Source organism: Myotis nattereri, assembly GCF_964212035.1.
Source record: "Myotis nattereri genome assembly, chromosome: 2".
Taxonomy (NCBI): domain Eukaryota; kingdom Metazoa; phylum Chordata; class Mammalia; order Chiroptera; family Vespertilionidae; genus Myotis; species Myotis nattereri.
This window is the reverse complement of record NC_138076.1, coordinates 210,105,121-210,129,339: the sequence shown is the minus strand read 5'-3', so window position 1 is coordinate 210,129,339 and position 24,219 is coordinate 210,105,121. Positions and strand designations below refer to the sequence as shown.

Sequence of the window (24,219 nt, the reverse complement as noted above, 5' to 3'; positions counted from 1 at the left end):
GGCTAGACACACACACACACACCCACACACAGACGCCCATGCACATGCACGCACTTAGGGAAAACTCATGGAGTCTGACGCCAATTAGACTACCCTCCTGTCTTGGTTCCTCTGGGGCCCCTCCTGTCCCAGGGGATGTAACCTCACCATGGGGTCCTCCTGCCTGGGACCCTCCCCTTTCACAAAGCTCCCCTTCTCCTCTGGAGGTCTGTAACCCTCAGGCTTGGCAGGCCCCACCCAGTGCACAAAAGCTCAGGCCAGGCTGTCTTGATTCCCAGCTCTGATACCACCGGTGACCTTTGCTTCTCTGTTTCCTCATCTGTAAAATGGAGAAAACAATTGCTCCTACTTCACAATCATGGGGGAGGGGGGAGTGAGTTAACAAACACTTAAAACAGCATCTTGACATAGTTCTGTCATCATTAACGTCTATGTAGGTGCTTCTCTCCTGCCTAGCATCGCTGATGGCCGCTAGACAGTGAGGTCATGCAGGAAGGACCCGCTGGGTCATCTCCGTGTCCCACACTCAGTGCCAGGCGTACAAAAGGCCCTCAGAACATGTTTGCTCAGTGGCCTCAGGGGGTCCTCCTCCCGCCATTCCTTTACTGAGTGCTCCTGCATGCCGGGTAGCACTGGACTAGGAGCTGCAATGCAGTAGTGAGGACAGGCTCCCTTCCACTGCAAGAAGTCATTTCTAGGCCAGAAGTTCTCAAATTTTTTGGCCTAACAACCTCTTTACACTCTTTTAAAAGTTTCAGGATCCCAAAGAGCTTTTGTGTATGTTATTTGCCATATAAGAAACTAAAACTGAGAAAACTTTTATTTATCAATTCACTTAAAATAACAACAAACTCATTGCATGTTAACACAAATAACCTATTTTTATGAAAATATGTTTTTTCCAAAACAAAACTGTGAAAACAATATTGTGTTGCATTTTTGCATATGTCTTTAATGTTGGCTTAATGGAAGACAGCTGAATTCTCATGCCGCACTCAATCTGTGCGATATGTTCCTTTGGTTGAAGTACATAAAAAAGTCCAACTCAACATTCTCCTTTTTTGTAAAAATTGAGACTACTAACACTGAGCTCGCCCCCGCCCTCTCAGAGTTTGGATCAACTCGGTTAGGCTAGCTGTAAACGGTTTTTCCGGAAGGGGCGTGGCCTGGCGCCAAACGGGTAGTTGGCTGGGATTGGACAACAAATGCGTCTGTCTGCGCCTTGTCCCCGCCTCCGACCCCGCCCCTGTTCCCCTCATTCGTAAACTGGCTAACCCTGGCGCATGCGTCCTAAGGAAGGTGAGCACTTCCGCCCGCTCACGCCGAACCTTCTGTTCCCGCTCGGGTTTCCGCGGGGACAGCTAGGGCGGCCCGGACGGAAGTAGCGTGGGGCGTGTGGGCGGGGCGCGGTGCAGCCATGTCCGCGGCCTTGCTGCGGCGAGGCCTGGAGCTGCTGGGGGCGCCCGAGGGTGAGGGGAGCCTGCCCGGACTTCCCGCGCGGGCCGCGGGCGGCGGGGGCTGAGGGCGGGAGCCCCGAGGGTGCGGAACGGCTCTGCCCGGCCTTATCCCCGGGGGTGGGAACCCTGCGCGCCCCCCGACCCGCGTCCGTTCCTCTTTCCCTGCAGCCCCCCAGGCCGCGCCGGGCCAGGCCGCGCCGAGCGGGGCTCCGGGGAAGCGGGCCGCGAAGGCGAAGGCGACCCAGGCCGGGAAACTGCGGAACTCGGCGAAAGGAAAAGTGCCCAAGTCGGCGCTGGGTAAGGTCGGGAAGGGGCCGGGCCGGGCCCTGGAGGAAGGGGACCTGAGGCCGGGCTGGAGGCGCGGGCCAGGCGTTCGTTCCGAGGGCACCTCCATGAGCCACGCGCGGAGCGGAGTCCTGGGGGGACGGAGGAGTGAAACATAAGGCCCGGGGCGCTTGTGGCCCCACCCCATCACAAAGAAAGAATTTCCGGAGGATGAGCCCCGGAAATCAGGCTTTTAAAAAGATTCCCAGGTGATTCTAATGTGCAGCCAAGGTTGAGAACCACTGCTCTAGAGCATCGTGGGGGGATGGGGTGCCACTTAAGGAGATGGAGACTTGGGGACCGGCAGGATGGTGGGAGGGAGGATATGTGCCAGGATTTGGGGAGCTCCTCCAATCCCTGAACCTGGGCCTGGTGCATAAAAGGTTTCAAGTGTTTGTTCAGAGGACGATGAAATCCAGGGAGGAAACAGCCCGACCGAGCAAAAGTGTGGAGGCAGAAAAGGGAGGCCCGTTTGAGCAGCAGGGATGTTGGTGTGAAGGGCAGAGGGCACAGGTGGCCGCAGCCAGCCCAGACCTCGTCCCGTAATCGGTACATCATGGACGGGCGAGGGGACCCTCACCCTCAGTGGCCGATCTGAAAAGCACCTCTGGCTGCCGCTCCTGGGAACTGCATCTCTTGCCTGAGTGACTGTGAGAGCCTCCTGACTGGTCTCTCACCTTCCCCTCCCCCCTCCGCAAAACAGCCAAAGCGATCCTACAAAATCAGCCAGTGATCCTACAAAATCGGTCAGACCTTCCTCTTCTCCGCCCCACACCGTCCTGTGGAGGCCGCGTTCTCAGGGTGCCTAATGAGGCCCCCCTGGCCCGCCCCTTCTGCTCTCTCCTCCCCTTCCAGCCATTTTCCACACCTCTGCTTCAGGGCCTTCGCACTGGCTGTTTATCTAGATTCTAGCCCAGGGGTGGGCAAACTTTTTGACTGGAGGGCCACAATGGGTTCTTAAACTGGACCGGAGGGCCGGAACAAAAGCATGGATGGAGTGTTTGTGTGAACTAATATAGATTCAAAGTAAACATCATTACATAAAAGGGTACGGTCTTTTTTTTTTTTTTAGTTTTATTCATTTCAAACGGGCTGGATCCGGCGGGCCGTAGTTTACCCATGGCTGTTCTAGAATGATCTTCCCCCACATACTATACTCTCCCTTGAGTCTTTGCTCAAACATCATTTCATTGAGGCTTTTTCAGACCCTCAGGTTTAGACCTGCATCCTTTTCCTGGCTGGGTAGCTCAGCTGGTTAGAGCATCATCCCAATATGCCCAGGTTGCAGGTTCCGTCCCCAGTCGGTGTGCATGCATAAGGCAGCCAATTGATGTTTCTCTCTCCCTCCTGTCATCTCTAAAAACATCTTCATTTGAGGGTTAAAAAGAAAAAAGTAGCCTTTGGCCGGTGTGGCTCAGTGATTAAAGCATCAGCCCATGGACTGAAGGGTCACTGGTTGGATTCCCAGTCAAGGGCACATACCTGGGTTGCAGGTTCGATCCCCGGCCACCACTGGGGTGACTGAGGAAGGCAGCCAATTGATGTGTGTCTCTCACATCAGTGTGTGTGTGTCTCTCCCCCCCTCTTTTCCTCCCCCTCCCTCTCTTCCTTTCTCTCAAGTCAGTCAATAAAAAAAGAATGCAACCCTCCATCCCTGATTCCTGTTTACTATTCTGCTTTTCTCCATAAAATGTATCACCTTCAAAATACTGTTTACCACCTCTTCCCACTGGCATGTATGCTCCACGAGGGCAGGAGGTTTTGCCTGTCGGTGTCCTGCTGTGTGCTCTGCTCCTAGAACAGTGCCTGGCACACCGTTAAGCACTTGGGACATATTTGTTGCATAAGTCAGTTGAGCATCTGGGAGCCAAGAGGTCTTTCAGCAGGATCTGTGTGGAGAGTGGATTTGACAGAAAAGAGGCCAGGCTATTATAGTAATTGAGGGAAGGGACAACAAGGCCTTTGGCAAGGCTGGGGGGGGTGGGGGGGCGGTAATGGGGAGATATCAAGAGGGGACCTAGAAGGCTTCCAGGGAGTGCATCTGAAATTATGCCACCCTGCTTACCATCCATCCACAGCTGAGTTCCAGAAGCGAGAGCGTCGAGGCTACCTTGGAGAGAACCTGAAGTTCATGACCGGTGCCAGAAGCACCGTGCCCGAGTCCGTCACCCAGCAGGTGTGTCGGGTGGCTGTGAGAAGGAAGCTGGGGGGAGAAAGCTGAGGATGTTCCTGGGGATCCTGGGGGTCTCAGCCCTAGCATAGGGGGGAGTTTGGGCCACCCCCCACGTTCCTGTATTGCTGTGCTGGGGGGGGGGGGTCTCCCCCTGAAGGGCTGAGAGCGTACCAGGTCGTACAGCTCCCTCATGTCCTGACTCCTGCACATCCCCAGATTCTGCGCCAGAATCGGGGCCGCAAGGCCTGTGACCGGCCTGTGGCCAAGAAGAAGAAGAAGAAGAAGGCTGAAGGCACTGTGTTCACGGAGGAGGACTTCCAGAAGTTCCAGCAGGAATACTTCGGCAGCTAGGCTCCTGGAGGGCCCAAGGGGAGCGGCTGGGGCCCAGCGTCCTCCTCTGACCTCACAGCCACTGCTGGGCCTGGCCCCCTGCCATGCACAGAGGCGGCCAGGCTGACCCAAGGAAGCCCCGGAGCTGAAGCCGGGGGCAGGCTGAGTGGAGCTGGTAAGCTGGACGCCTGCGGGAGCATTTAAACGTGGACGGAGGGAACCCGCAGGCTTGGGAAGAGCTGCCTCCCTGCCAGAGAGGAACATTTCTGACTGTTGTTTGCTTTGGCCCAAGTAGGACCTCTTGGCTGTTGGCCGTAGAGGCCAGTTACTGGCCCTCAGGGGCCACCCCTCGAGGAGGGAGAGGAGGGCTGCTGGGTATGCTTCCAGGTTCTAATAAATATGGGCTCCAGCTGGGGGTGTGCTGCTGGTCTGACTCGAGGTGTCACATCTCCTGTGGCACCAAAGAGCCTTCCCTCCCTCCCTCACCTCCCAGAGCAGAAGTCCTCCAGTCCAGCCCCAGTGCAGGCTGCCACTCAGTTCACCCAGCATCTGCTGGCATAGCCCAGAGGGGCCCTCCCCTGGGTGGCACCCACAGCTGCCAGAAGCTTTGATCCAGGGATGAGACTCCAGGGTCTGGGGAAAGGGAGTGCTGCCTGCCTGTCGCCCAAGTCCTGTGCTTGTGTGTCAAGTGTTGGGGGACTGGTGGGGTGATTCAGGAGGTGACTTCAGCAACAGGGTTTCACACTCAGGTTTGTGCCTGAGCACAAAGGTAGGGGCTGGACCCCTCGCAGCCGGCAGTGTTGGGCACAGGATGTGCTGACCAGCATTGTCTTCAGTGTGGAGAGGACAAGTCCTGGAAGCAGGGGCCCCTTGGGGTTGGGGGCCTTCTGGAGAGGAGGGCCCTGGGCACCTTCAGGCAGCTCTCCTCCCCCTTCCCCCTCCCCCAAAGGGCTTCAGAGGCCATGGCATTGTCTGAGGCTTCTGAAGGGGCCTGTGGCTGGAGTGACAGTCAACCTCCCTGCATGGGTTCTAATGTACCAGAGAGGGTTCCTCGCCCCTACCCACTGCCGTGGAGCTGTTCCTGGTGGTTAACCAGCTTTCCACCCTGAGGGTGGGCCACAGAACGGCCGGCTGGAGCTGGACCCGACCCGGTCCTGTCTGCAGATGCCTCTCCTGAGCCGGAGGAAGCAGGTCATCCAGGTCACGGCTGCAGGAGGGTGCAGACTCCAAACAGGAAGTGGCCCACCTTCCTCAGAGCAGCTGCTATCCTGCCTCATGCTCCACCCGCTCCCTCCAGCGGAGTCTTAATGACCCTGGTGGGGGGAGAGCTACACACCGGATATCCGTAGATTCATCTTTTAAGCTTAGGCTAGCTGCAGTCCATTAGTCCTTTTGAATGTGGGTGTGAATCCTGAACAGCAAGAACTCCTTTAGCCCAGATTAAATATCCTCTATCTCCCCATGCTTGCAGTGGCCAGTTCTGGCCAACGACCTTTTCCCAGGTGATTAAGTGCCTTCCTTATGTCACCCCAATTTTACTGGGCATGGATCTGTTCCCCCCACCCCACCCCCAGTGACCTAGAGAATAGACCATATACCTACGGATTCCTGGGGGGGGCGGGGGGAGTGTCAAGTTGTAGCTTCCTGGTGAAGCTGCCCAGATGACAGGCGTGGGTCCTTCCCTTTGCTTTCCTATCAATAGTTTATTACAAGGGCATCAGAACCAAAGAGCTTAGAAGTAGAAACTTCATCAGCACACCCAGCTCAAGGACTGACTGTGGAACCTTATCTGGCTGCTGAGTGACAGATGTTGGCAAAAGGCCCAACTGGGAGAACAGGTGGAGCCTGGGCTGTTCCTGCTACCAGTTCCTTCCAGTTAAAACTCCCTAGAGCCTTGCCCCTAACCAAGGGATAGCCCACCAAGGGATCCCCAGCTCTGGGTAAACCACCTGCTGTTGGGGCTCTGGCCCAGAGTCCGATGGAGTCACCAGTGATCCCGAGGATAGCACATCTCACTCTGGGCTCAACCTTAAAATATGTTGAAACCTCCTTCTGGTTAAGAATCTAGTCCTAGGACAGTTGGCTGGGTTATTTGAGGCAAGAAAACATACAGCAGTCTGCACAGCATTTTCACTACAAAATAATTTATTATGATACACATCTCCAGCACAAGCCTCCTCTGTACAAGCACACCGACTACCCTAACTAAGGGGCCCTTTTCTTTCCCCTGGCCTTGCGGACCTCCTCTATCAGATCTTTCAGGTACTGGATCTCCTTGGCCAAGGAATCGGCCTTCTCTTTCAGAGCCTCGTTCTTCTTTTCTAGCTCTTTACACTCACCGGTGAGGGCCTCCTGCTCTGCTCTCTTCTTCTGGCGGTACCTAGTAGCTGCTGTCTTGTTCTGCTCCATTTTCTTCAGCCTTTTATCTAGTTTCTCACCCTTTACTTTTGCAGCTACCACCTTCTCTACAGGAGGGTCGTAGGGTTTGGGGCCGGCAGACCCACAGGCGGGAGCTGAAGACAGCAGATTCCTGTTTGGGGAGGCCCTGGAGGTGGAGGGGCTGTTCTGGGGAGAGCCCAGATAGGACTCCGGGCTCATACAGATGCCACTATCATTGTCTGAGGCGACTTCCTCCTCCTTTATGCATTGAGGGATTATGGAACCATAAGTAGTGGAGTCTGATTTTCTCTCTCCTTCAGAGATGTCAACTTCACTTCCCAGCTCTAAACTAAAGGAATGATCCGCAGTGCAGGACAGGGCCTCCGGGGAAAGGGGGAGAGGTTGCAGGAAGGTGAAGGGGGCAACCTGGTCAGTTTTTAGTAAACTTTCTGGAAGATGGCCAATTGGGTTCACGGTATGGAGGGGCTCCTTATTAATATCCTGGTCTAGGGGGTCTAAGAGGTCACAGGGGTCATCCAACGTGGCCAAAAGCTCATCAGGCATGGTGTCCAGGTCACCTAAACTTAACAGGGCATCGAAGTCAAACTCCTTGAGATCCATTTTCTCCACCATCCAATCTGTCCCCGAGAAGGCATCCTCTGCAAAAGATTTTAAAAGAAATCAATTCAGCCAGATGCACAAAGCAACCAACTAGAACTCAGAACTCAGTGGCAAGTCAACGATGGGCACTCACCCTTGCCGTTGTCTGAGGCACTGACCAACCCATCCACAGCCAGCCATTCGGAGGAGCCCGCATTAGCCTTGTCGCTGGAGAACCCATGGGGTTTCAAGTTCTTGGCCACCTCCAGGTAGTCGTCTAGATCTAAGCTTTCTTCAGCCCCCAAACCCGACTGGCTGAAGGGGGACATCAAGCCCCCCACCAACACCTCGCTGCTCAAGAAGCTCATCTCGGTCATGTTGTGGGGCTTTGCTGGAATCGAGGAATGTGTTTAATTCGAATGTGTCTTCGTCGGTTACAGCAATGCTGCTGCTGAATGCCGTGAAAAGCCTGCATAGGAACGAGAAACAAAGTCCGATTAGCCATCAGCGGGCCGGAGAAGCTCGTCTTTTCACCCCGAGGCAGGAAGGCCCACCCCGACTTGGCCGTAGGGAAGTGGAAACACGTGGCGCCAGAGCCATTGTGCGCCGCTCCCTGCTCCGCCCGGGTCAGGCGGCCCCGTGGACGCCCTTGGCGCTGGGCCGCTCCCCCAGCGGCCGCAGGAAGTAGGCGCTGCTTCCTCCCGTCCAAACGCGGCCGCGCCGCCGCCTCCCCCGCCCCGTGACTCGCGGCGCCGCCGCCCGCCGCCCAGCCGCCGCCATCTTGCTGCTGCCACGTTTCGCCCGGCGCCAGGCGGGCCCCGGCGGGGGAGGCGAGGCACCGGGAGCGTTTCCCCCGGGCCCAGGACCGGGCCGCGCTCTCCCAGCTCGGGCGCCGGCGTCTCGGGGCAGGCACACTGGGGCCACGCGTCCCCAGCGCTCGTAAAACCGCTTCCCCCTCCGCGACGCCGCCGGCCTGCGGCCGCACCCAGGCACACAGATCGCAGGTCCTCGGCGACCCGGGGGCGCCCGGACCCAGCAGCCCGTCCCCCTACTCACGCCATGGCTTAAGCCGCTGGGAGGTGCCGCTGCAGAGCCTGGTGCTGCTGCTGCCGCTGCAAAGGCCAATGCTGCCGCTGGCACTGCTGCCTCTAATGCGCCATTTCGGCCGGGAGCTGTGGGAGCGGAGGAGGAAGGGACGCGCTCGAAGGTCTACATCTGCAGGCGGGAGAGGAAATGGCCGCAACAGCCGGCCCGCGGGTCTTTTATAACTTTTTCCTTTATGAGCCGCATCACAAAGAAAAATCCTTCCGCTGTCACGTGACCTTCGCCTCCCGCCCACTTATTTTCATCTGTTGACGCCCTACCTCTTCCAACCAACGACTTTTTTTGGCCAGGGCGTAACTCTAAAGAGAAAATATGCTATTTTAAAGGCCTCGCGAAACAAAAGACTCACTGCTTTACAAGGCTGCTAAGATCAAAGAGTCACTGCGAGCGCGGAGGGACCCACCAGACACGCCCGCTTCCGGTGTTAGCTGAAGTCCGGGGAGAAGTCATTTCCAAGAAAGGTTTTTATTGTGAAGTCCGAAGCCCTCTCATCGCGCGAGATGCCGGCGGAGAGCGCGCATCGACTGATTGGCCAGCCGTGGTGAGTCATCTATAACTCGAGTTTTTATTGGCTCAGGGTCCAAGGTGGGTGGGTTGTGCAGTGAGGTGGCCTCTGGTGCGCGAGGGAAGGGCGGGGGCCGGAGGGTTTCCCGCGTGCGGGTCTGGAGTCTGTTGTCCGCCCGCCCTTGGTGGTGCCGTGGATATGCAGCGGCTCCCTCCGCCAGGCCTGTAGCCGGCCGCCACCCTCTCACCCACCCAGCCCCACATAGTGAGGGCAGCCCCAGCCCCTGCGGTCGCCAAGCTGCCAGCTCTCAGTGCAGCTCTAACTAGGGGCCAGGCTGCGGCTGGAAGGTGAAACTGGGCAAAAGGAAATGTCATTTCGGGGCGATTTCACCACACGGGAGCCCTTCAGTAGCGGGAAGGGGAGCTGAGGACCGCAGGCGGAAGATCGCCTGGCCCCTGCCCACCTACCCAAAGGCCAGCTCTGCGCTGGAAGATGCAGAATCCTATGGCCCAACCAGTTCTGTTTTTATATGTCCATTCTGCCAAAATATGTCTGCTTGTCCATTAAAACACGCAGGCCATCACAGCAGAACTTGTTTGGTTGCGCACGCTGTTTCTCTAAACGAGGAGGGAATTTACTCACCTACCTCCCAGGCGTCCGCTTCCGGGCAAGTCCCATGGCCTGTGCGGAGGGGAACCCACCCCTTGGCAGGGCCATCCTCTCCCTCGCAGTCAGGCCCTGGAGGGTCGGAAACCTGGGGTTTGTGCCGCCATGCATTTCAGCGGGCCTTACAAATAGTCCCGAGGGCTCTGCTGTGAAAACTTCGGGAACCGCTGTCCTAAGCCACAGCCATTAAGTGACTTCATCTAGCTCAGTGGCCTGACCGTGGTAAACAGGACTCATGGGGGCGGTGTTCTGCCCGGTCACATGCTCCCAGCGAGGGCCTTATGGCGTAGGAGTTAGAAGACAGGTCTCAGGGCAAACCCAAAAGAATCCTGGCTCTTTCATGTTCAGCCGGGATGTTTTGGTTAAGTGACTTGTTCTTGCTGGGGCTCAGTTTCCTCATCTGTAAAATGGGCTAATGCTGAGTAGTATCATTATCCTCAGAGTGAAGTGGAATCGTGTGGAAAGCACTGAGCAAAGTGCCTGGTACCTGGTAGGTGCTCAACTGATTATCGGAACTGAGGTCTTCTGACCCAGACCTCCCGATAGGCACCTCCCATCCCCATTACATCATCCTGCTTTCTCAGGGGCCGCCTGTCATTTACTGAGAGGAAACCAACAACTATAAACAACTGGTATATGCAAAGCACACTGGGTCCTGGTATGTGTGGCTTTTCTTTCCCCTTGGGGAGGCCCAAGAATTGCGATACACAGAAGTCGTCCAGCCGTTCAGTGCAAAGGCAGTAAGAGTCCCTGAGCCACTACACGTCTTCCACAGGCACAACTGAGGACCCACAGCGCCTGTCCTCCTCTTGTGGGATCAGGAGACTTGTCAGTGCTCCTGAGGGCTGACCACACAGGTGGTTGAAAATTAAAGCAAGTAACACACTGCCCCAGCTTTGACACTGCAGAGGTCACGGAAGAAAGACTTCAGTGGCAGCTCGCCCCACCCGTTCTATTGTGGGGACCCAGATCAAGCACGCCGAGGCTGGAGCCGATAGGAAGAACCAGCAGCACTCCTGTGGGAGAACGGTTCATGCCACACACAAGTCAAAGCTGCCGGAAAGGAGACTTCTCGTTTCTTCCTCCCGTGCTGTGAAGGGCATCATGTTTCCAGCTTTACCTCCTCAAGGAGGAAAAGGACAGCAGTTCTCTGGGTCTCAAGGCTAGGCTGCTTCCCTCTGTAGCTATCCAAGACGGGGCAGAAGGACTGGTGACTGACTCCAGATCGCAGCCAAACATACCAACTGCTGTTGAAGGGCAGGCAAGTGAGCGAAGGCCAACTGTAGACTTGGCATTGGACCGAGAATTTAAAGACTACAAGGTGATCAAAATGAAAAGGTGAGCACCACAGTGTGTACCATTAACCGCAGAGCCCACCTCTCTGGCACTTCGGCCGCTTAGAATCAGTAGCGTCCGAAAAGGCTACAGCCTCCCTGCGCTAGTCCTAGGCGTCTGTGGCCTTGAGCTTCAGCAGCAAGGGCAGAGTTCTAACAGATCCCAGGTCATGGTCTCAAGAGAAATGTACCACAGCAGACAACCCTGAACACACGCGGGGACCCCTACCTACAGAAATCCCTGCGTACAGACACTCCTGGGCCTTAGGATCCTGAGGCTTATTCCTCATCAAAACCATTTGTGTTCTCAACTTTAGCGGAGTACGAGGGAGCAAACTCAGCTGATCTGGAGCGTCAACCGTGGACCATCAGGGGCTGAGACCCAGGAAGAAAGACTGTAGGCCTCAACACAGCTTTTCCAAATGAGCGTTGATTATTTATTTGAAAAAAAGTCACAAGTAAGTGTATAAAAAATACTATTGTCCTGAACTCATTTTTAAAAAGGGGCAACAGGGAAAACCAAAATACACTTTGGGACTGATTACAATTTCAAGACCATGAGTGTATTTTGTAAACATCAGCCTGTGTGGTTTGCTTAGCCTAGATGGTGTAAAAAAATTTCCAAATGGAGACATCGGACCAGGTGCTATTGCTTCAGGAAAGGGGAGTTATGAGTAGAAAGGCAGAATGGTGGGAAAGGCACCACATCTTTCCCCAAAAATTAAAGGGGGAGAGGGGGAAGCAAAATGTTGCCCTCTTCTACCCGAGAATCTCAAAGTACTTGTCTGTCTGCCATGTTTTATGATGAGGTTTGCCCAGTTGGTCAGCAAACCCGCCAGGACCAGGACAGGGAATTCCCACAGCTTCCAGTTCTGAGAACGTGTAAGAGGTTCTCGCTTATGAAACGGCAAAGTTACGGTGTGTTGGTTTTGTGAAACACAGTTGCGAGAGATGCTCTTTAAGAGAGGAGATAAACTCAAATCACAGTTACACGCGGCTTTAACAATTTGAGACTTGATCTTTAAAATGTTTTCCTTTTTTAGCTCTCCTTTCGATGTTTTATATGGAATTTGGTTGGAGACACCACCTTGGGAAAATTGTAGGGGATTTTTTTTTTTTGTCTAGTCTTTCAATGCAAAGGCAGTAAGAATCCCTGCCTTTATATTTGTTTGTTTTTAAATATATTTTTTATTGATGTCAGAGAGGAAGAGAGACAAAAACATCAATGATGAGAATCATTGATCGGCTGCCTCCTGCATGCCCCAAACTGGAGATTGAGCCCACAATCCAGGCATATGCCCTGACCGGGAACTGAACTGTGACCTCCTGGTTCATGGATCAACGCTCAACCACTGAGCCACACCAACCAGGCAAATTGTAGGTTTTATAATACATTGGGAAAACCAAATCCTTATCTCAGTGAGTAATAACCCATGTTTGGCAACACTTTCTCAGCCCACCCCTCTCCTAGATGCCATGCCAGGCTCCACCCATTACCTCTGCACGGCTCACCAGGGAGCAGTCAGGCACAGAGATTTTTAAAACTCCATTTTGATTCTGAACAGCCCAGGCTGGGGAATCCCTCCCCCCCAATACCTTCATACAAGTGACACAACTGGACCACTTAAAGGAACCCTTGCACACATACAGAAGGCAGGAAGCTCTCCAAGGTTAACCCTCGATCTCAACCCCTCGTCCATGACAAAAAGGGAACAGGAATCTCGCCCTAAATCCAGAGGACAGCTGAGGTTTCATGGCTATTTATAGAGCCATTTCATGTCACTGTCACTGGGAAGGAATGAGACAGCTGCAGCACTTCACCAGACTCTCACGGCTGGAGAGGTAGTATGCACAGAGAGAACAGCAACACTTGATGGGAGAACAAATACTGGACAGGTGACCAGAAACAGAATTATCAGGCTTTTGCCACAAACAGGAAAAAAATACACAAAACAAGAAGATGCACTGGCATTGTGTATTAAACACTCCTCCCCACCCTCAGGGTACTTTTTACATTGCAATAAATAGTGCAATTGTAGCAGCGGGAAACAGGAGCGTAGGAAGTCCCCACCTCCTTCATGTGTTTTATCCGTGTGCACTCTTCCTAGGTAGCACCAATCTCCCCAGGTGCTGGGTGAGAGAGAGACAGAACTGGGATGGGGTGGGGGATAGGGGAGAGGTCTGAGCATGTTTGGGTGCCCTTTGGCCTCTGGAGGTGCCTGGACAGTTCCGCAAACAGCCCTCTCACATTACTATGGCGGACTGTTAGGACTGTTCTTGCTCTAAGACAACATCCTAGAAAGGCAGGCCTGATGGGGGAGAAACATGGTCACTGAGCCACAACTGAGGACTGGGTCTTCCAGCGGACATCCTGCTGCCTGTCCACCTCCCTTCAGCCTCTAGGGCTAAGGCTGTTCCTGAAGGCCTCATCCTAAAGGACAAGGAGGCAAGGAAGGGGTGAACGAACGCGCTCATGCAGAGGTGCTGCCTTTGCAGCCCCTCCCTCCTCGTCTTCCTCTGACTCCTTCACACGGGTGGTGTGGTCTGGACCAGCCACATGAGCTGGAGACGCCAAGTACACAGATCCTCTCCCAGGCCACCTCCGGTTCCCCCATTCTGCACGCTCCCTGGTGGCCACTAAAAAACACACTCTCCAAATAACATTGCATCGGTTTATCTTGAGCCCCCACTCTGTGAGGGTCAGTGACCGTGTTCCCGTGAGAGACCTCTCAGCCCTACGGCTAGGAGTTGGCCAGGAGGTTGGGGGAATGGGCTGCTTTTCCAGGAACCTGAATCGAAGGTCACTGTACCCCCAGAAACCCTAAATACTGTCTGAGCGCTCCGCAGAGGTCAGCTGGGAAACATGCAGTAAGGTCAGTGATATTCAACTAAAGGCAACGCTTGATTAGGCAGGTGTGCTCCAGGGACAGGAACAAACAAGGCATGGACAGGAGGAAAAGGGAGCAGACACGGGAGAGAAGCAGGCCAAAGGGCAGGCGGGACAGACGGGAGCAGAAAACCTGGGCCCATGCAAAACACCAAGTGGTTCCAACAGCTCAGGCCGGTGCTCCACCTGGTCAGTTCATTCCAGCAAAATTAGCCTGGAGCGAGGGGTAGAGGAGGAGGAGGGAGCACAGTGTTTGGTAACAAAAATAGAAAGGGTTGGGTTTGAGAAAATAGGAGATTTAAGAGAGGTCATTCTAATCAGCATGAAGTGACCAGGGCGATGGACAGCAGGACGGGAGGCACCTAGGGACCCTGTGAGGCGCCATCTCTAGAGCCGTGTTTCTAACAGAGAATCCAGGGCCCGACTGCCCAGCACCCCTCTGGCCCTCACCTGCCCTATGTCTGCAGCAGCACCTCTGGCTCAGACAATGAGCAATAGAGAGTGTATCCCAATTCGTCTATTTCTTCAGGGGTGAGCTCAGCAAATAAGTTCACCTTGGGGTTCAGGGCGCTGGGCAGAACTCCGGCCTCTAGGTACCTGATGAGTCCCCTCAAAGCCTGCAGGAACCGATCGGCCAGCATATCCGGAGACCAGTCAGCCTCCTCCTGGGCCAAGTGGAGGATGACATTCGTGAGCTGGCTGGCAGTGAGGTGGCCCAGAGCTGGAGTGGACTTGCATATGGCCTTGAGGATCTTGAGGCACAGAGATCGGCAGCCCGAGTCGGCCTGGTCCAAAGCCCACAGGCGCGCCGTCTCAGCAGGACGCAGGCTCAGCCGCCACAGGTTGTCATACTGGGCTAGCCGGTGTGGTCTGGCCACCAGGACAGTGTCACCGAGAGTCACCGATGGCAAGAAGTCAATGACAAGATGTTTGTCGCGCTCATATTGCACTTCCAGAGTCAAGGCCTCTGGGGGCGGTGCTGGGCGGATCACATAGTCCAAGAGAGACCCTATGGCCGGCCAATTGATGGAGCCAGCCACTACCTTCTCAAACGTGTCTGCCACTGCCTTTGGGGAGAGGTAGCCGCCCACGACACAGCGGTCCCAGTAACTGCTCCCACGAGGAAAGTACTCCGGGTTCTCGCGGCGAACCAGGAAGAAGCCGGGGACGTTCATGATGGTGTCCTCGCCAGGAATACACGACCACAGGTTCTGCTCCAGAACAAGGGGCACGATGAGTTGGATGTGGTCGGCTGTCACCACCTGGTGAGAAGAATTAAAAAGGTTTTGAGGGATGTAATCTGCTCAAGAAGCCAGCTTCCTCAACTACAGGTCCCTCTCTCTTGTATTCCCCCAACAAGAAAGGAAACTAAGAATTCCTTCCTGTCGACCTTTCAGTTCAGATACAGCCATAATGAGGATCTAAGCCCCGGTCTGCAGACACCAGCTCGTGCTCACGTGAGCCACGTGCCACGTTGTCCTGGGGCATGGAAGTCTGCGGGTCACCCCCCACGCCTAAAGACCCAGAAAGAGAACTAGAAAGAGAGGCAGGGACAGGAGGGAGTAAGGGGGAGGCCTCTTATGATGTCCTACAAGTTGTGTGACTGGAAAACAAGAAAGGGTTTTTAAAGACCAAGATAAATTTTAAAAAAATAAATGAGATCTATATCTCAAAAAAACAAACAAACAAAACAAAAAAAACAAGACCCAAGATAATGCTCCCCAAATGCTCCCTGTGTGCAGAATTCAGAAGAAGTCAGACTTCAGTCTTTCTGGCAAGCCTGGGTCACTCATCTTTTGTACCAACAGCACGACTGAGCAGCATGTGGGTCAGTCCCCAGCCCGACCGTGTGAGCACCGCGGCGTTACCTGCAGGTCGTCATAGAGGCTGCCACTCAGGTACATGTCCCGAAGTGGCATGTCAGGCAGCTTGGCCCGCAGGAAGCCCCGGAGCTCAGCACATATGTCCACGGCAGCTTGCTTGGCCCGAGCCTGCTCGCCAGCAGGGATAGCAGCCCGGTTCCGGTAGTAAGAAAGGAGTTTCTCCTGCAGGGACATGCGGAGCCGTGACTTCTTCAAGTCTACCTGGCCCTTCCTGGCCAGTGGCTTGGGCTGGGGTGGGCAGAATGTATCTGCCAAGGCAAGAGAGAGAAGCACGTCAGCTCTTCCCAGGCTGCCTCGATCCCAGAAAGAAGGGCTTGGCACAACAGGCAAGTGCTAGCACAGTGCCTGGCATGTATGTGCTGAAGGAATGTTTGCTACATGCAGGAGTAGCACGGAGGGCCCACAGGTAAGTCCCAGAAGGGGCAGAGGCTTTCTCACCTGCGTCAAAGGCCGAGGAGTCTGTGGGAAGGGTCTGCAGGGACCGGCTCAGGCCTGTCTTCATGTCCCTGTTCAGCAGTCGGGGGGAGCCCATCCAGTTAGGTTCTTCCCAGCTCCTTTTCCCCGAGTGGCCCAGGCGGGTGGGGCTGGTAGGGGCACTGATTGCCCTGTCGTACATCTGGAACAGCAAGAGGACCCGTCCACACATGCTCCTTCCTTCCTGCTGCCCTCCTTCCCAGCAGCTTCAGTGAGCTCTAGACTAATTTTCAATACCTTCGTGTTATTCTGGATTATACTTTCTCCATGTAGAAAATAGAAAAGTTCAGGAAACATGAAATGATATAAATAAGAAACAGATTTATCCATAATGTCACAACCCAGAGATAAATGTTAATAATTTAGTATATTTCTTTCTGGAAAAATAGATTTAGGTAATTAGGATCCTGCTCTATATATATTTTTGAAACCTGATTTTTTTCACTTACGATTTTTTATCATTTACCCATGCCAGTAAAAATGAACCGGTGTTCAACATTATGGTACATTTTCTAACTATACCACACTGTACCTTATGAATGTAATGGTGAACACTGATTAATTCATTTAACAAATACTCATTGAGTGTCTAAGACGTGCTGTTCTGGGTACAAGACTAGAGCACTAACCAAAGAGACCCAGTCCAGTAGAGGGAGACGGGCAAAACATAAGTTAAATACAAAGTATGCAGAAAGATAACGTTAAAATAAGGTAGAAAAGGGAAACAGGAAGTGTATGCGTGGTGGGGGTTGCTATTTTAAATAAGGTAGTCAAAGAAGACTATTTGGGGTATTTATAACTTTTTACCCGCTGGGATAAACGTCTTTATTTGTCTCTCCAACGACTTCTTTGGGGTAGAGACCGAGCAGCAGCCTTAACTGAACTCTCCTAAGGTCTCATCTAATCACCAGTGACCCAGGTCGACTCCATGAGCAGCGTCCAGGCCGTTCCAGACCAGCTCTGCGCTGTGGAGGCAGCTCCCCCTCTCCCAGCCCCAGCTCAGGCTGCAGGCACTTACCCGCTTAACCGCCAGCGTAGCGATGCCCAGCATGGCCGCTCCGCCCACCCCCAGCACCAGCCGGGCATTGGAGAGCACAAAATCAATGGCTGTGCCGATGCCATTGTCATCCTTCTTGCCTTTGCGCTCGCCAGCGCCTGCCATTGCTCACCTGAGGATGAAGGCAGAACAGAGCCATCACCACCGGGGGCCGCAAACACCGTTAACTAACAGTCACTGTCAAGTCCAAAGATATTTCCCCCTAATAGTTCACAACCTTGGTGGCCCTTTTCTCCACCTTTCACAGTCAACTAAGCTTCACTTTAGGAACAAATGAGACCACTTGGCCAAATGAAATAGATCCCCACTTAAATGCACAGAGCAAGCAAGGCCAAGGAGAGAGTTGCCTTTGTATTTACAGGTGGAGGCAGGCGACAATCCAAGCATCCTCTCTCCAGGGACCATTGAGACAGAGATGGGACGAATCACTCAGTTGAGGCAGCGGAATCCAATCAGGACCACACAGACATTGCACGGCTCCCACACATAATTACCACCGTTTTGTTGTTTTAAACAAGAGAACCTTTGCTAATATCTTTGTAGTAGGGAGAACCACTGGATGTAGGCACTCTAAGTCAAGGGTGGGGAACGTCTGGCCCGTGGGCCATGTTGGCCCTGCCAAGGCGTTAGGAGTGAGTTAATTAAATGTCTGGCGCAAGCTAATTTTTAGGTTGATAATGTCATATGGCCCACGAAGGGTGTTATAAATATCCAATGGCCCTTGGCAGAGAAAAGGCTCCCGCCCTGCCCTCAGTGATCCCTGGATCAGATGCCGCAGACCAGAAGGGCATGTCCCGCCCCCAGAAGCCAGAAGGAACCCCCTCCCCCCCGGGCCATTTCATCCTTGGCCATCTGATGTGATGACTGGTGAGAGCAGGCGGGGATGTGGCAGAATAGAAAAAAGCTTGGGTTTTTGAGTCAGAAATCCTGAAATGGAGTCCTTGCCTTTGAACCCTGAATTATTTAACCCCTCAGCTATGAAAAGGGGAGAATGATGCCTGCAGGGCCTAAATCATAGGACTATAGTGAGGAAAAAATCTACTGAAACACTGTATGTAAACGCTCTATAAACTGTAAAGTACTCCAAAAATTTGGGTTTATCATTAAGTCTTTTAAGATTTGGACCCACAGGACAAGGGGTCAACTTCCAGAAGGCACTCAGACTGCTCCCTGAGCTACATCTGACTTCTGAGACAGACTCATGCTGTCCTGGGCTTGAGATTAAAACTGTTAAGTTGAGCAGGCCGTTCCTACTCTAGTGCGATATGCTCCCCACCCAAGGGCCTGGTGACCTGGAGGAGGAGAGAGCATCCATGGACTCCAACAGGGAGATATAGGTCTTATTTTAAGTTAACTTGTTCCAGCTGCAAGTGCTTATCCACTCGTCCTCCACTCAGGTTCCTGCTCTAGTGGTCGCCTCCTAGGAACGGGACTCACAGGAAGGAGCGGGGCTGGCTCCTCGGTGCCACCAGAGAGGAGCACTGGTGCTTTAATGGGTAGAGAGTCCCAGTTTTGCAAGATAAAGACGTTCTGGAGATGTTACACCACAAGGTGAATATTCTTTTTTCCTTTTTTTTGCCATTTTTAAAATATAACATTGCTTAGATGGTTTGATACAGAATAGCTTTTCTTCTGTTTTGAACCGGAAGTACTACACAACTGAATACAAAGAGGAACAAAAAGTACCAAAGCCAAATTTGTGATTTTGTTCATGTGGCATAAACATTGTGAATGTTCTTAACGCTACTGAACTGTACACTGAAAAATGGTTGTGACCTGGTGGGCAGGGCAGGGGGTGGAGAATCTGGGCACGGCCACCATTTCAGGGAAGAGAAATACTCCTCACCCCAGCAATCCCGTGAGGTTAGTCATAGTATTATTTCCAATTTTCAGCTGAAGAACTGAGACAAAGGTGAAGTGACCGGCCAGGGTCACCATGTCAGTAAGATGTGCCGAGATTTGAACTAGACGTGCTGCGGGGAGTGGTTTACAGGGGTCTCGGGCAGCTTGCTCACATCTCCTCTGTTAACCACCAGACCACAAGCTTCTGGGGCATTTGGCTCATTCACTGCTGCTGCCCAGCGCCAGTGTTTGACACACAGTATCTGTTGCACAAATGAGCTATGAACTCTGTGGCTTTTTTTTTTTTCAAGGAGGGGGTGGTGGCGACCTGTAACCCAACTCAGTCAAAACAGATTAGGAGCCCAAAGACTAGTCGCTCACTGTGTGGTTCCGGACCTGCCGCCCTTCCTGTGCAGCAGGCCCCTGTGGGCCCTTCGCTGCCAAAGGCCGGCCTGCCAATCAACCCAGTGGCCGAGGAGAACCAAGAGCCATGACATAAGGCTCCTCCCCGCTTTTCCTGTCGAAGCTGAACACAGTACCTCCCACCCTGCTGGCAAGCCTTTCACCTCAGTTACCCTTCATTCTTCTTTCTCCTCCTGCTTCCGCCAGCTGGTCACCAAGCCCCTCTGCTGTACAAGTCGTATGTATGTGCGGCCAGCCCACCTCCTCGGTCCCTCAATCTCAGCTGCCTTTAGTATCTCCACCAACCTATTCTCCGGCCGCCACTGCCACGCTCCCTCTCCCATGACATTCGCTGCTTTCAAAGCTGTGATGGTCCCCCTACGATCAGATGTCCCAATCTCCTCAACAGGGGATTCAGTGTCCTTCCGGACCTGGCCCAGCCTCCACTCCAGCCACCTGCCTTACAGGTGCACCATTCTAGCCATGCCAGACTCAAGTTTCCAGTACAAAGTGCAGCTGCACCTCCACATTTGCTTCTTGCCCATCTACTCAGCAACCTAGCTCTCATTTGAAGCAGACCTCAAATGTCCTCTTTCCTACAGCTCCCTGCGACTCCCCTACTACCCCGACCCCGACCCAAGGCGGCGATGTGCTGATCCTTGTCTCTGAGCTCTGTGCCCAACCCTCTACTCCAGAGCTGCTCATGCCGAATTACTTCTGCTGATCTCGTTAGCCCAAGCCCCTTGGTGGACAGGATCATTCACCTGTATCCCAGCGCCTACCGGAAAGCCAGCACCATAGAAGGCCCTCGGGAAGCTGCTGAATTAACTATGATCATTAGGTTATATTTAGTGGGACTTCTCAGTAACAGTGGAATCAGGAGCAAACAGCACAAATACCACCTGCCAAGTAACCCTAAGTGCTGGGGATGCACGCCCTCATTTAATTCTCATAACTATCATGTCCACTTTACAAATGAGGAAACGGAGGCCTTGAACAGCTTAGTGATTTGCCCTAAATCCTTCAACTATTAGCAGCAGGGCCGGGCTGTGAGCCGGGACACCGTCCCCCGATATCTGCACACTCTGCTTGCTTTGCTTTACAGACGCTGTCACAGGACAGAGTTACATTTTGGGGGATGTGATCGGACCTGCAAGATAACTGAATGTACTGAAGAATGAGCCAGCCTGAATTAAACTCTAATAGCTTTAACCAATGTCTTTTCTAACATTTTCATAGGTTAACTGTTCTACTTGAACGAAAATGTGATAACAATCCTATTCTGAGAGGACTTGACACTCAGGGCCTATTTTTTCTCAGTGAGGGAACATGCCTGTTAATATGTCTGGTTTCTCCATGGATTTCTAATGATTAAAGGACTCTGGTCCCTGAAAGAAAAGGGCCTCCCCCCCCTGGTCCCTGCATCAGAAAAAAAAACAAAACCTGCAGAAACGTGGTCGCTTCGGCAGCACATATACCAAAACCTGCAGAAACAAGGGTCTACCTACCTGCAGCTGCTACTGCATCTGTGAGGTGGGGGTGGGGTGGGGAGCAGGAGGGTCTACAGAAGGCACCTTCGCCCTCCTTCCCTTGAATTAGGATGGCAGAGGAAAGGAGAGGACCCTAAATAATGCCCCCCAGTCTGCGCTGCAGGAAGACCAGGCCCTTCTCCAGCTGCCTCTCCCGGGCCTCAGGATCCTCTAGCTTCTGATTTTTCCGGAACTCACGGCGGATGTAAGCGAGATAGAAGTCCCGGTCCGTGTAGCGAAGCTCTCGGCCCTGGCGCAGCAGAGCCCGGTAGAGACTCAGCACCGCCTCTCGGCTCCACGGGGCCATGGGGGACTGGCAGGTGCTGGGCGTCAAGCTACAAGCAGGAGGGAAAAACAGAAGCGTAGAATCAGAATGAATAACAGAAGGGCCTATAGAGACGACCTGAAAGTCAAAGAGTTCTTAATGTAAGTCTCAGACACCCCCAAGGCCACACTACAATTTAGGAACCGGGTTAGGCCTGGACCCCAGCCTCTCACCCGCCTTCTGGGAAAGTCCAGTTGATGCTGCAGGGCCAGAGCTTGGAAGCTGAGCTGCCTGGGCTTGAATCCTCGCTCCGCCACTTACCGCATGGCTTTGGGCAGCACTTTACCCCTCCAAGCATCAGCTTCTCACTTGTAAAGTGGAAGTGCTAGTATGTTACCAGCAGCTGCTACATAGCTGAGAACTGTGTGAGATAAAACATGTAAAGCCCCTGTAATAGAAGGTCACCATAGGGCTGGTCTAGTCTGCCGGAAGGACTCAGACACAGGAATCCTGGCATCACCCACCACTAGTGAGCTCGTCACCTCGGGCAAGTTCCTTAACCTGCTGCCTTACCCCAGTTTCCCGCCCGTCAAATGAGGGTTAAAACGGTATTCTGCCCGTACGGCCGGTACGAGGATGAAGTGAGTGAATGTATGGAAACGTGTCTGGAACAGCGCTGGGCACGTACCAAGGCTCCATCTACACCGGATCGCGGTGACTGGTGCCCCCGGGCCTGGCGTGTAAGCGCTCAGGGAACGGATCTAGTTCCACACAAGCTGCCCCCGTCCTCTTTCGGGAACGGTGTTCGCCTCTGGAAAGTGCTTTGTCATCCATGATCCCTTTAAGCTAAGGAACCTATGGGGTGGTCGGGGATCGCTCGCTGTTCACTGCGGACCACACGTGCTCTAAGCATGTCCCACATCTCACTGTCACAGGCCCAGGTCATCGTTCTCCCCACGTGAAGGCGGGGAGCCTGCACCCTGACCCCGATTCTGGCCCCGGAGGGCAGCTCCCTCTGGCCGGGGCCCCACCGTTGGGTGCGGCACCTCGGGGCGCTCAAACTTCCCCGGCTCAGCGCCTGCCACACTCCAGGAGCCCAACACCAAGCGGATGAGAAGGGGACCCTCACAGCGCCCCTACGCGCAAGGAATGATCACCCCGTTTCACAGATAAAGTCATGAGACTGAGTGGGGGAGACATTTGGTAAAAAGATCTGAACTTGGGGCCCCAGGCCCGCGAGCATCAGCCTCTGGCCTTGCGGACGTGCCGCGCGAGCCTGAGTAATCCCTGTCCCCGTCCCTTTCCTCGAATGTGGGCACCCCAGCCCCAAGGCCTCGCCAGTGGGAGGTGAACCCCGAAAACCAACAGGAAAAGTGCTTTATGAGGTGGGAGGCGACTGTCACGTAAGGCTGTGAGGACAGGGTCTCTCTGGGCGAGTGGGCGGCCTCCGCCGACCCGAGGGAGGGGGCCGGGGGCGGGCCGAGTCGGGGTGGGGGACCCAGGGGCCGGGCAGGCCGGCTCGGGGCGCCGGAGCGGCTCCGTAGAGATTGCCCAGGGCGGGCTGGGGAGACCCCGGCGTCCAGACCCGGAGCCCCGGCCCGGGACGGATGGGGGGCGCCGGGCAGCGCCCCGAGAGGAGGTTCGGCGAGTCCGGCCCCCGATCCTCCCGCACTCACCCGCGGGCCGCGCTACGACTCCTCGGGACTCGCCTCTCGCCCGGTACCTCTCCCCGGGTCACCCAGCAACATGGCCCCTTCACTTCCGGGACACGACCTTGTGCGCTGAGCTGAGGGGTGGGACTGAGCGAGTACGGAGGCGGCCGGAGGCGGGAGGACTTCCGGTCTCCTCGCCTTTGGGGGCGGGGCCTGGAGCTGCGCGGGCCACGCCCCCTGGATCGGACCCTGCCTGCAGCCATGAGGCCCCGCCTCCTCCGTGACGTCATCTAGGGGCGGGACTGCGGGCCGCGCTCAGGCCCCGCCCCCCGGAGGGTCGCGCTGCAGGGGCTGCTAAACTGGAACCGGGAGAAGGGGGCCCCCAGCCGGCTGCCAGCCAGGGGGCCAGGCCAGACCGTAGCGCCGTCTGGGCCGGGACCGTGGGGGTACCCGCGGGAATGCTAACGTAATACACCCGATCATAGCTTTCAAAGCCCGTTTTCTCAGGTCGATTTCAAATCTTTTCATTCATTCGCGCTGTTCCAGCTTCCCAGGCCCCTCGGCTCCCGGCAAACTCCTACCCTTCAAGGTCCACCTCAAATGTCCCCCCGCAAGTCTTTCCCAGCCTCTTCCTTGCCCCTCACCCAACACTCTCAGGCACCTCCTTCGGGCCCACAGCAATGTCTGCACACGGTGAGGGTTCTCAAGCTGGTCAACGACCAAACATGTTCATTGGCGCCTGCTATTTGCCAGGCGCCGCTTTTTAATGTACCCACTGGCTTCTCTGCCTCTCACCAGCTTTGAGGGCAGAAGCCTGTCTTCTGGAATCTGCAAACCCCTCCCCCAGTGCCTCCCTGGGTGCCCGGCTCCGAGTGAAGTCAAGGAACGCTGGGCTTTGGAGCCAGGCCCAGCGGCTCCCCATTCCAGCCACCATTTAAGAACAGCTGCCCTCTGGCACATTTCCTAATCTCTCCCAGCCCGGGACTGCTGTGAGGATTAAAATCCCCAGCCAGTTTGGCTCAGTGGGTAGAGCGTCGGCCCTTGCACCAAAGGGTTGTGGGTTCGATTCCCTTGAGTATCTGGGTTGCAGGTTGACCCCTGGCCCCGGTCCGGGTGCGTGCGGAAGGCAGCCAATCCATCAATATTTCTCTCTCTCCCCCTCCCTCCCTTCCACTCTCTCTAAAAATCAATGGAAGCCGAAACCAGTTTGGCTCAGTGGATAGAGCGTTGGCCTGTGGACTGAAAGGTCCCAGGTTCGATTCCAGTCAAGGGCATGTACCTGGGTTGCGGGCACATCCCCAGTAGGAGATGTGCAGGAGGCAGCTGATCGATGTTTCTCTCTCATCGATGTTTCTA

At 54.5% G+C, this 24,219-nt stretch overlaps 4 protein-coding genes across 5 annotated transcripts; 1 reads left to right on the top strand and 3 right to left on the bottom strand.

The window, feature by feature from the left end:
* The first annotated feature begins 1,357 nt into the window (after positions 1-1,357).
* Positions 1,358-4,693, top strand: RPS19BP1 (ribosomal protein S19 binding protein 1). Its single transcript, XM_081084648.1, has 4 exons — positions 1,358-1,469; positions 1,626-1,754; positions 3,860-3,957; positions 4,171-4,693. Exons 1-4 carry the CDS (start codon positions 1,418-1,420, stop codon positions 4,303-4,305), a joined length of 414 nt encoding a protein of 137 aa, XP_080940774.1. The 5' UTR covers positions 1,358-1,417; the 3' UTR covers positions 4,306-4,693.
* A 1,715-nt stretch (positions 4,694-6,408) lies between these two features.
* ATF4 (activating transcription factor 4) lies at positions 6,409-8,846 on the bottom strand. 2 transcript variants are annotated; one of them, XM_081082375.1, is made up of 4 exons: positions 8,717-8,846; positions 8,320-8,478; positions 7,418-7,732; positions 6,409-7,322 (listed from the first exon to the last, which is right to left on the bottom strand). In XM_081082375.1, the coding sequence occupies exons 3-4, from the start codon at positions 7,638-7,640 to the stop codon at positions 6,490-6,492; spliced, it is 1,056 nt and encodes a 351-aa protein (XP_080938501.1). In that variant the 5' UTR covers positions 7,641-7,732; positions 8,320-8,478; positions 8,717-8,846; the 3' UTR covers positions 6,409-6,489. The 2 variants fall into 2 exon arrangements, with proteins under 2 accessions (XP_080938501.1, XP_080938502.1); XM_081082376.1 differs by having other exon boundaries at positions 8,320-8,666; positions 8,771-8,834.
* Positions 8,847-11,991: 3,145 nt separating this feature from the next.
* Positions 11,992-21,096, bottom strand: MIEF1 (mitochondrial elongation factor 1). The gene is made up of 5 exons (XM_081082374.1): positions 20,926-21,096; positions 17,135-17,285; positions 16,081-16,258; positions 15,628-15,890; positions 11,992-15,021 (listed from the first exon to the last, which is right to left on the bottom strand). Exons 2-5 carry the CDS (start codon positions 17,276-17,278, stop codon positions 14,215-14,217), a joined length of 1,392 nt encoding a protein of 463 aa, XP_080938500.1. The 5' UTR covers positions 17,279-17,285; positions 20,926-21,096; the 3' UTR covers positions 11,992-14,214.
* On the bottom strand, positions 18,751-22,959 carry MIURF (mitochondrial elongation factor 1 upstream open reading frame). Its single transcript, XM_081082377.1, has 2 exons — positions 22,888-22,959; positions 18,751-21,281 (listed from the first exon to the last, which is right to left on the bottom strand). The coding sequence occupies exon 2, from the start codon at positions 21,251-21,253 to the stop codon at positions 21,041-21,043; it is 213 nt and encodes a 70-aa protein (XP_080938503.1). The 5' UTR covers positions 21,254-21,281; positions 22,888-22,959; the 3' UTR covers positions 18,751-21,040.
* Positions 22,960-24,219: the final 1,260 nt, after the last annotated feature.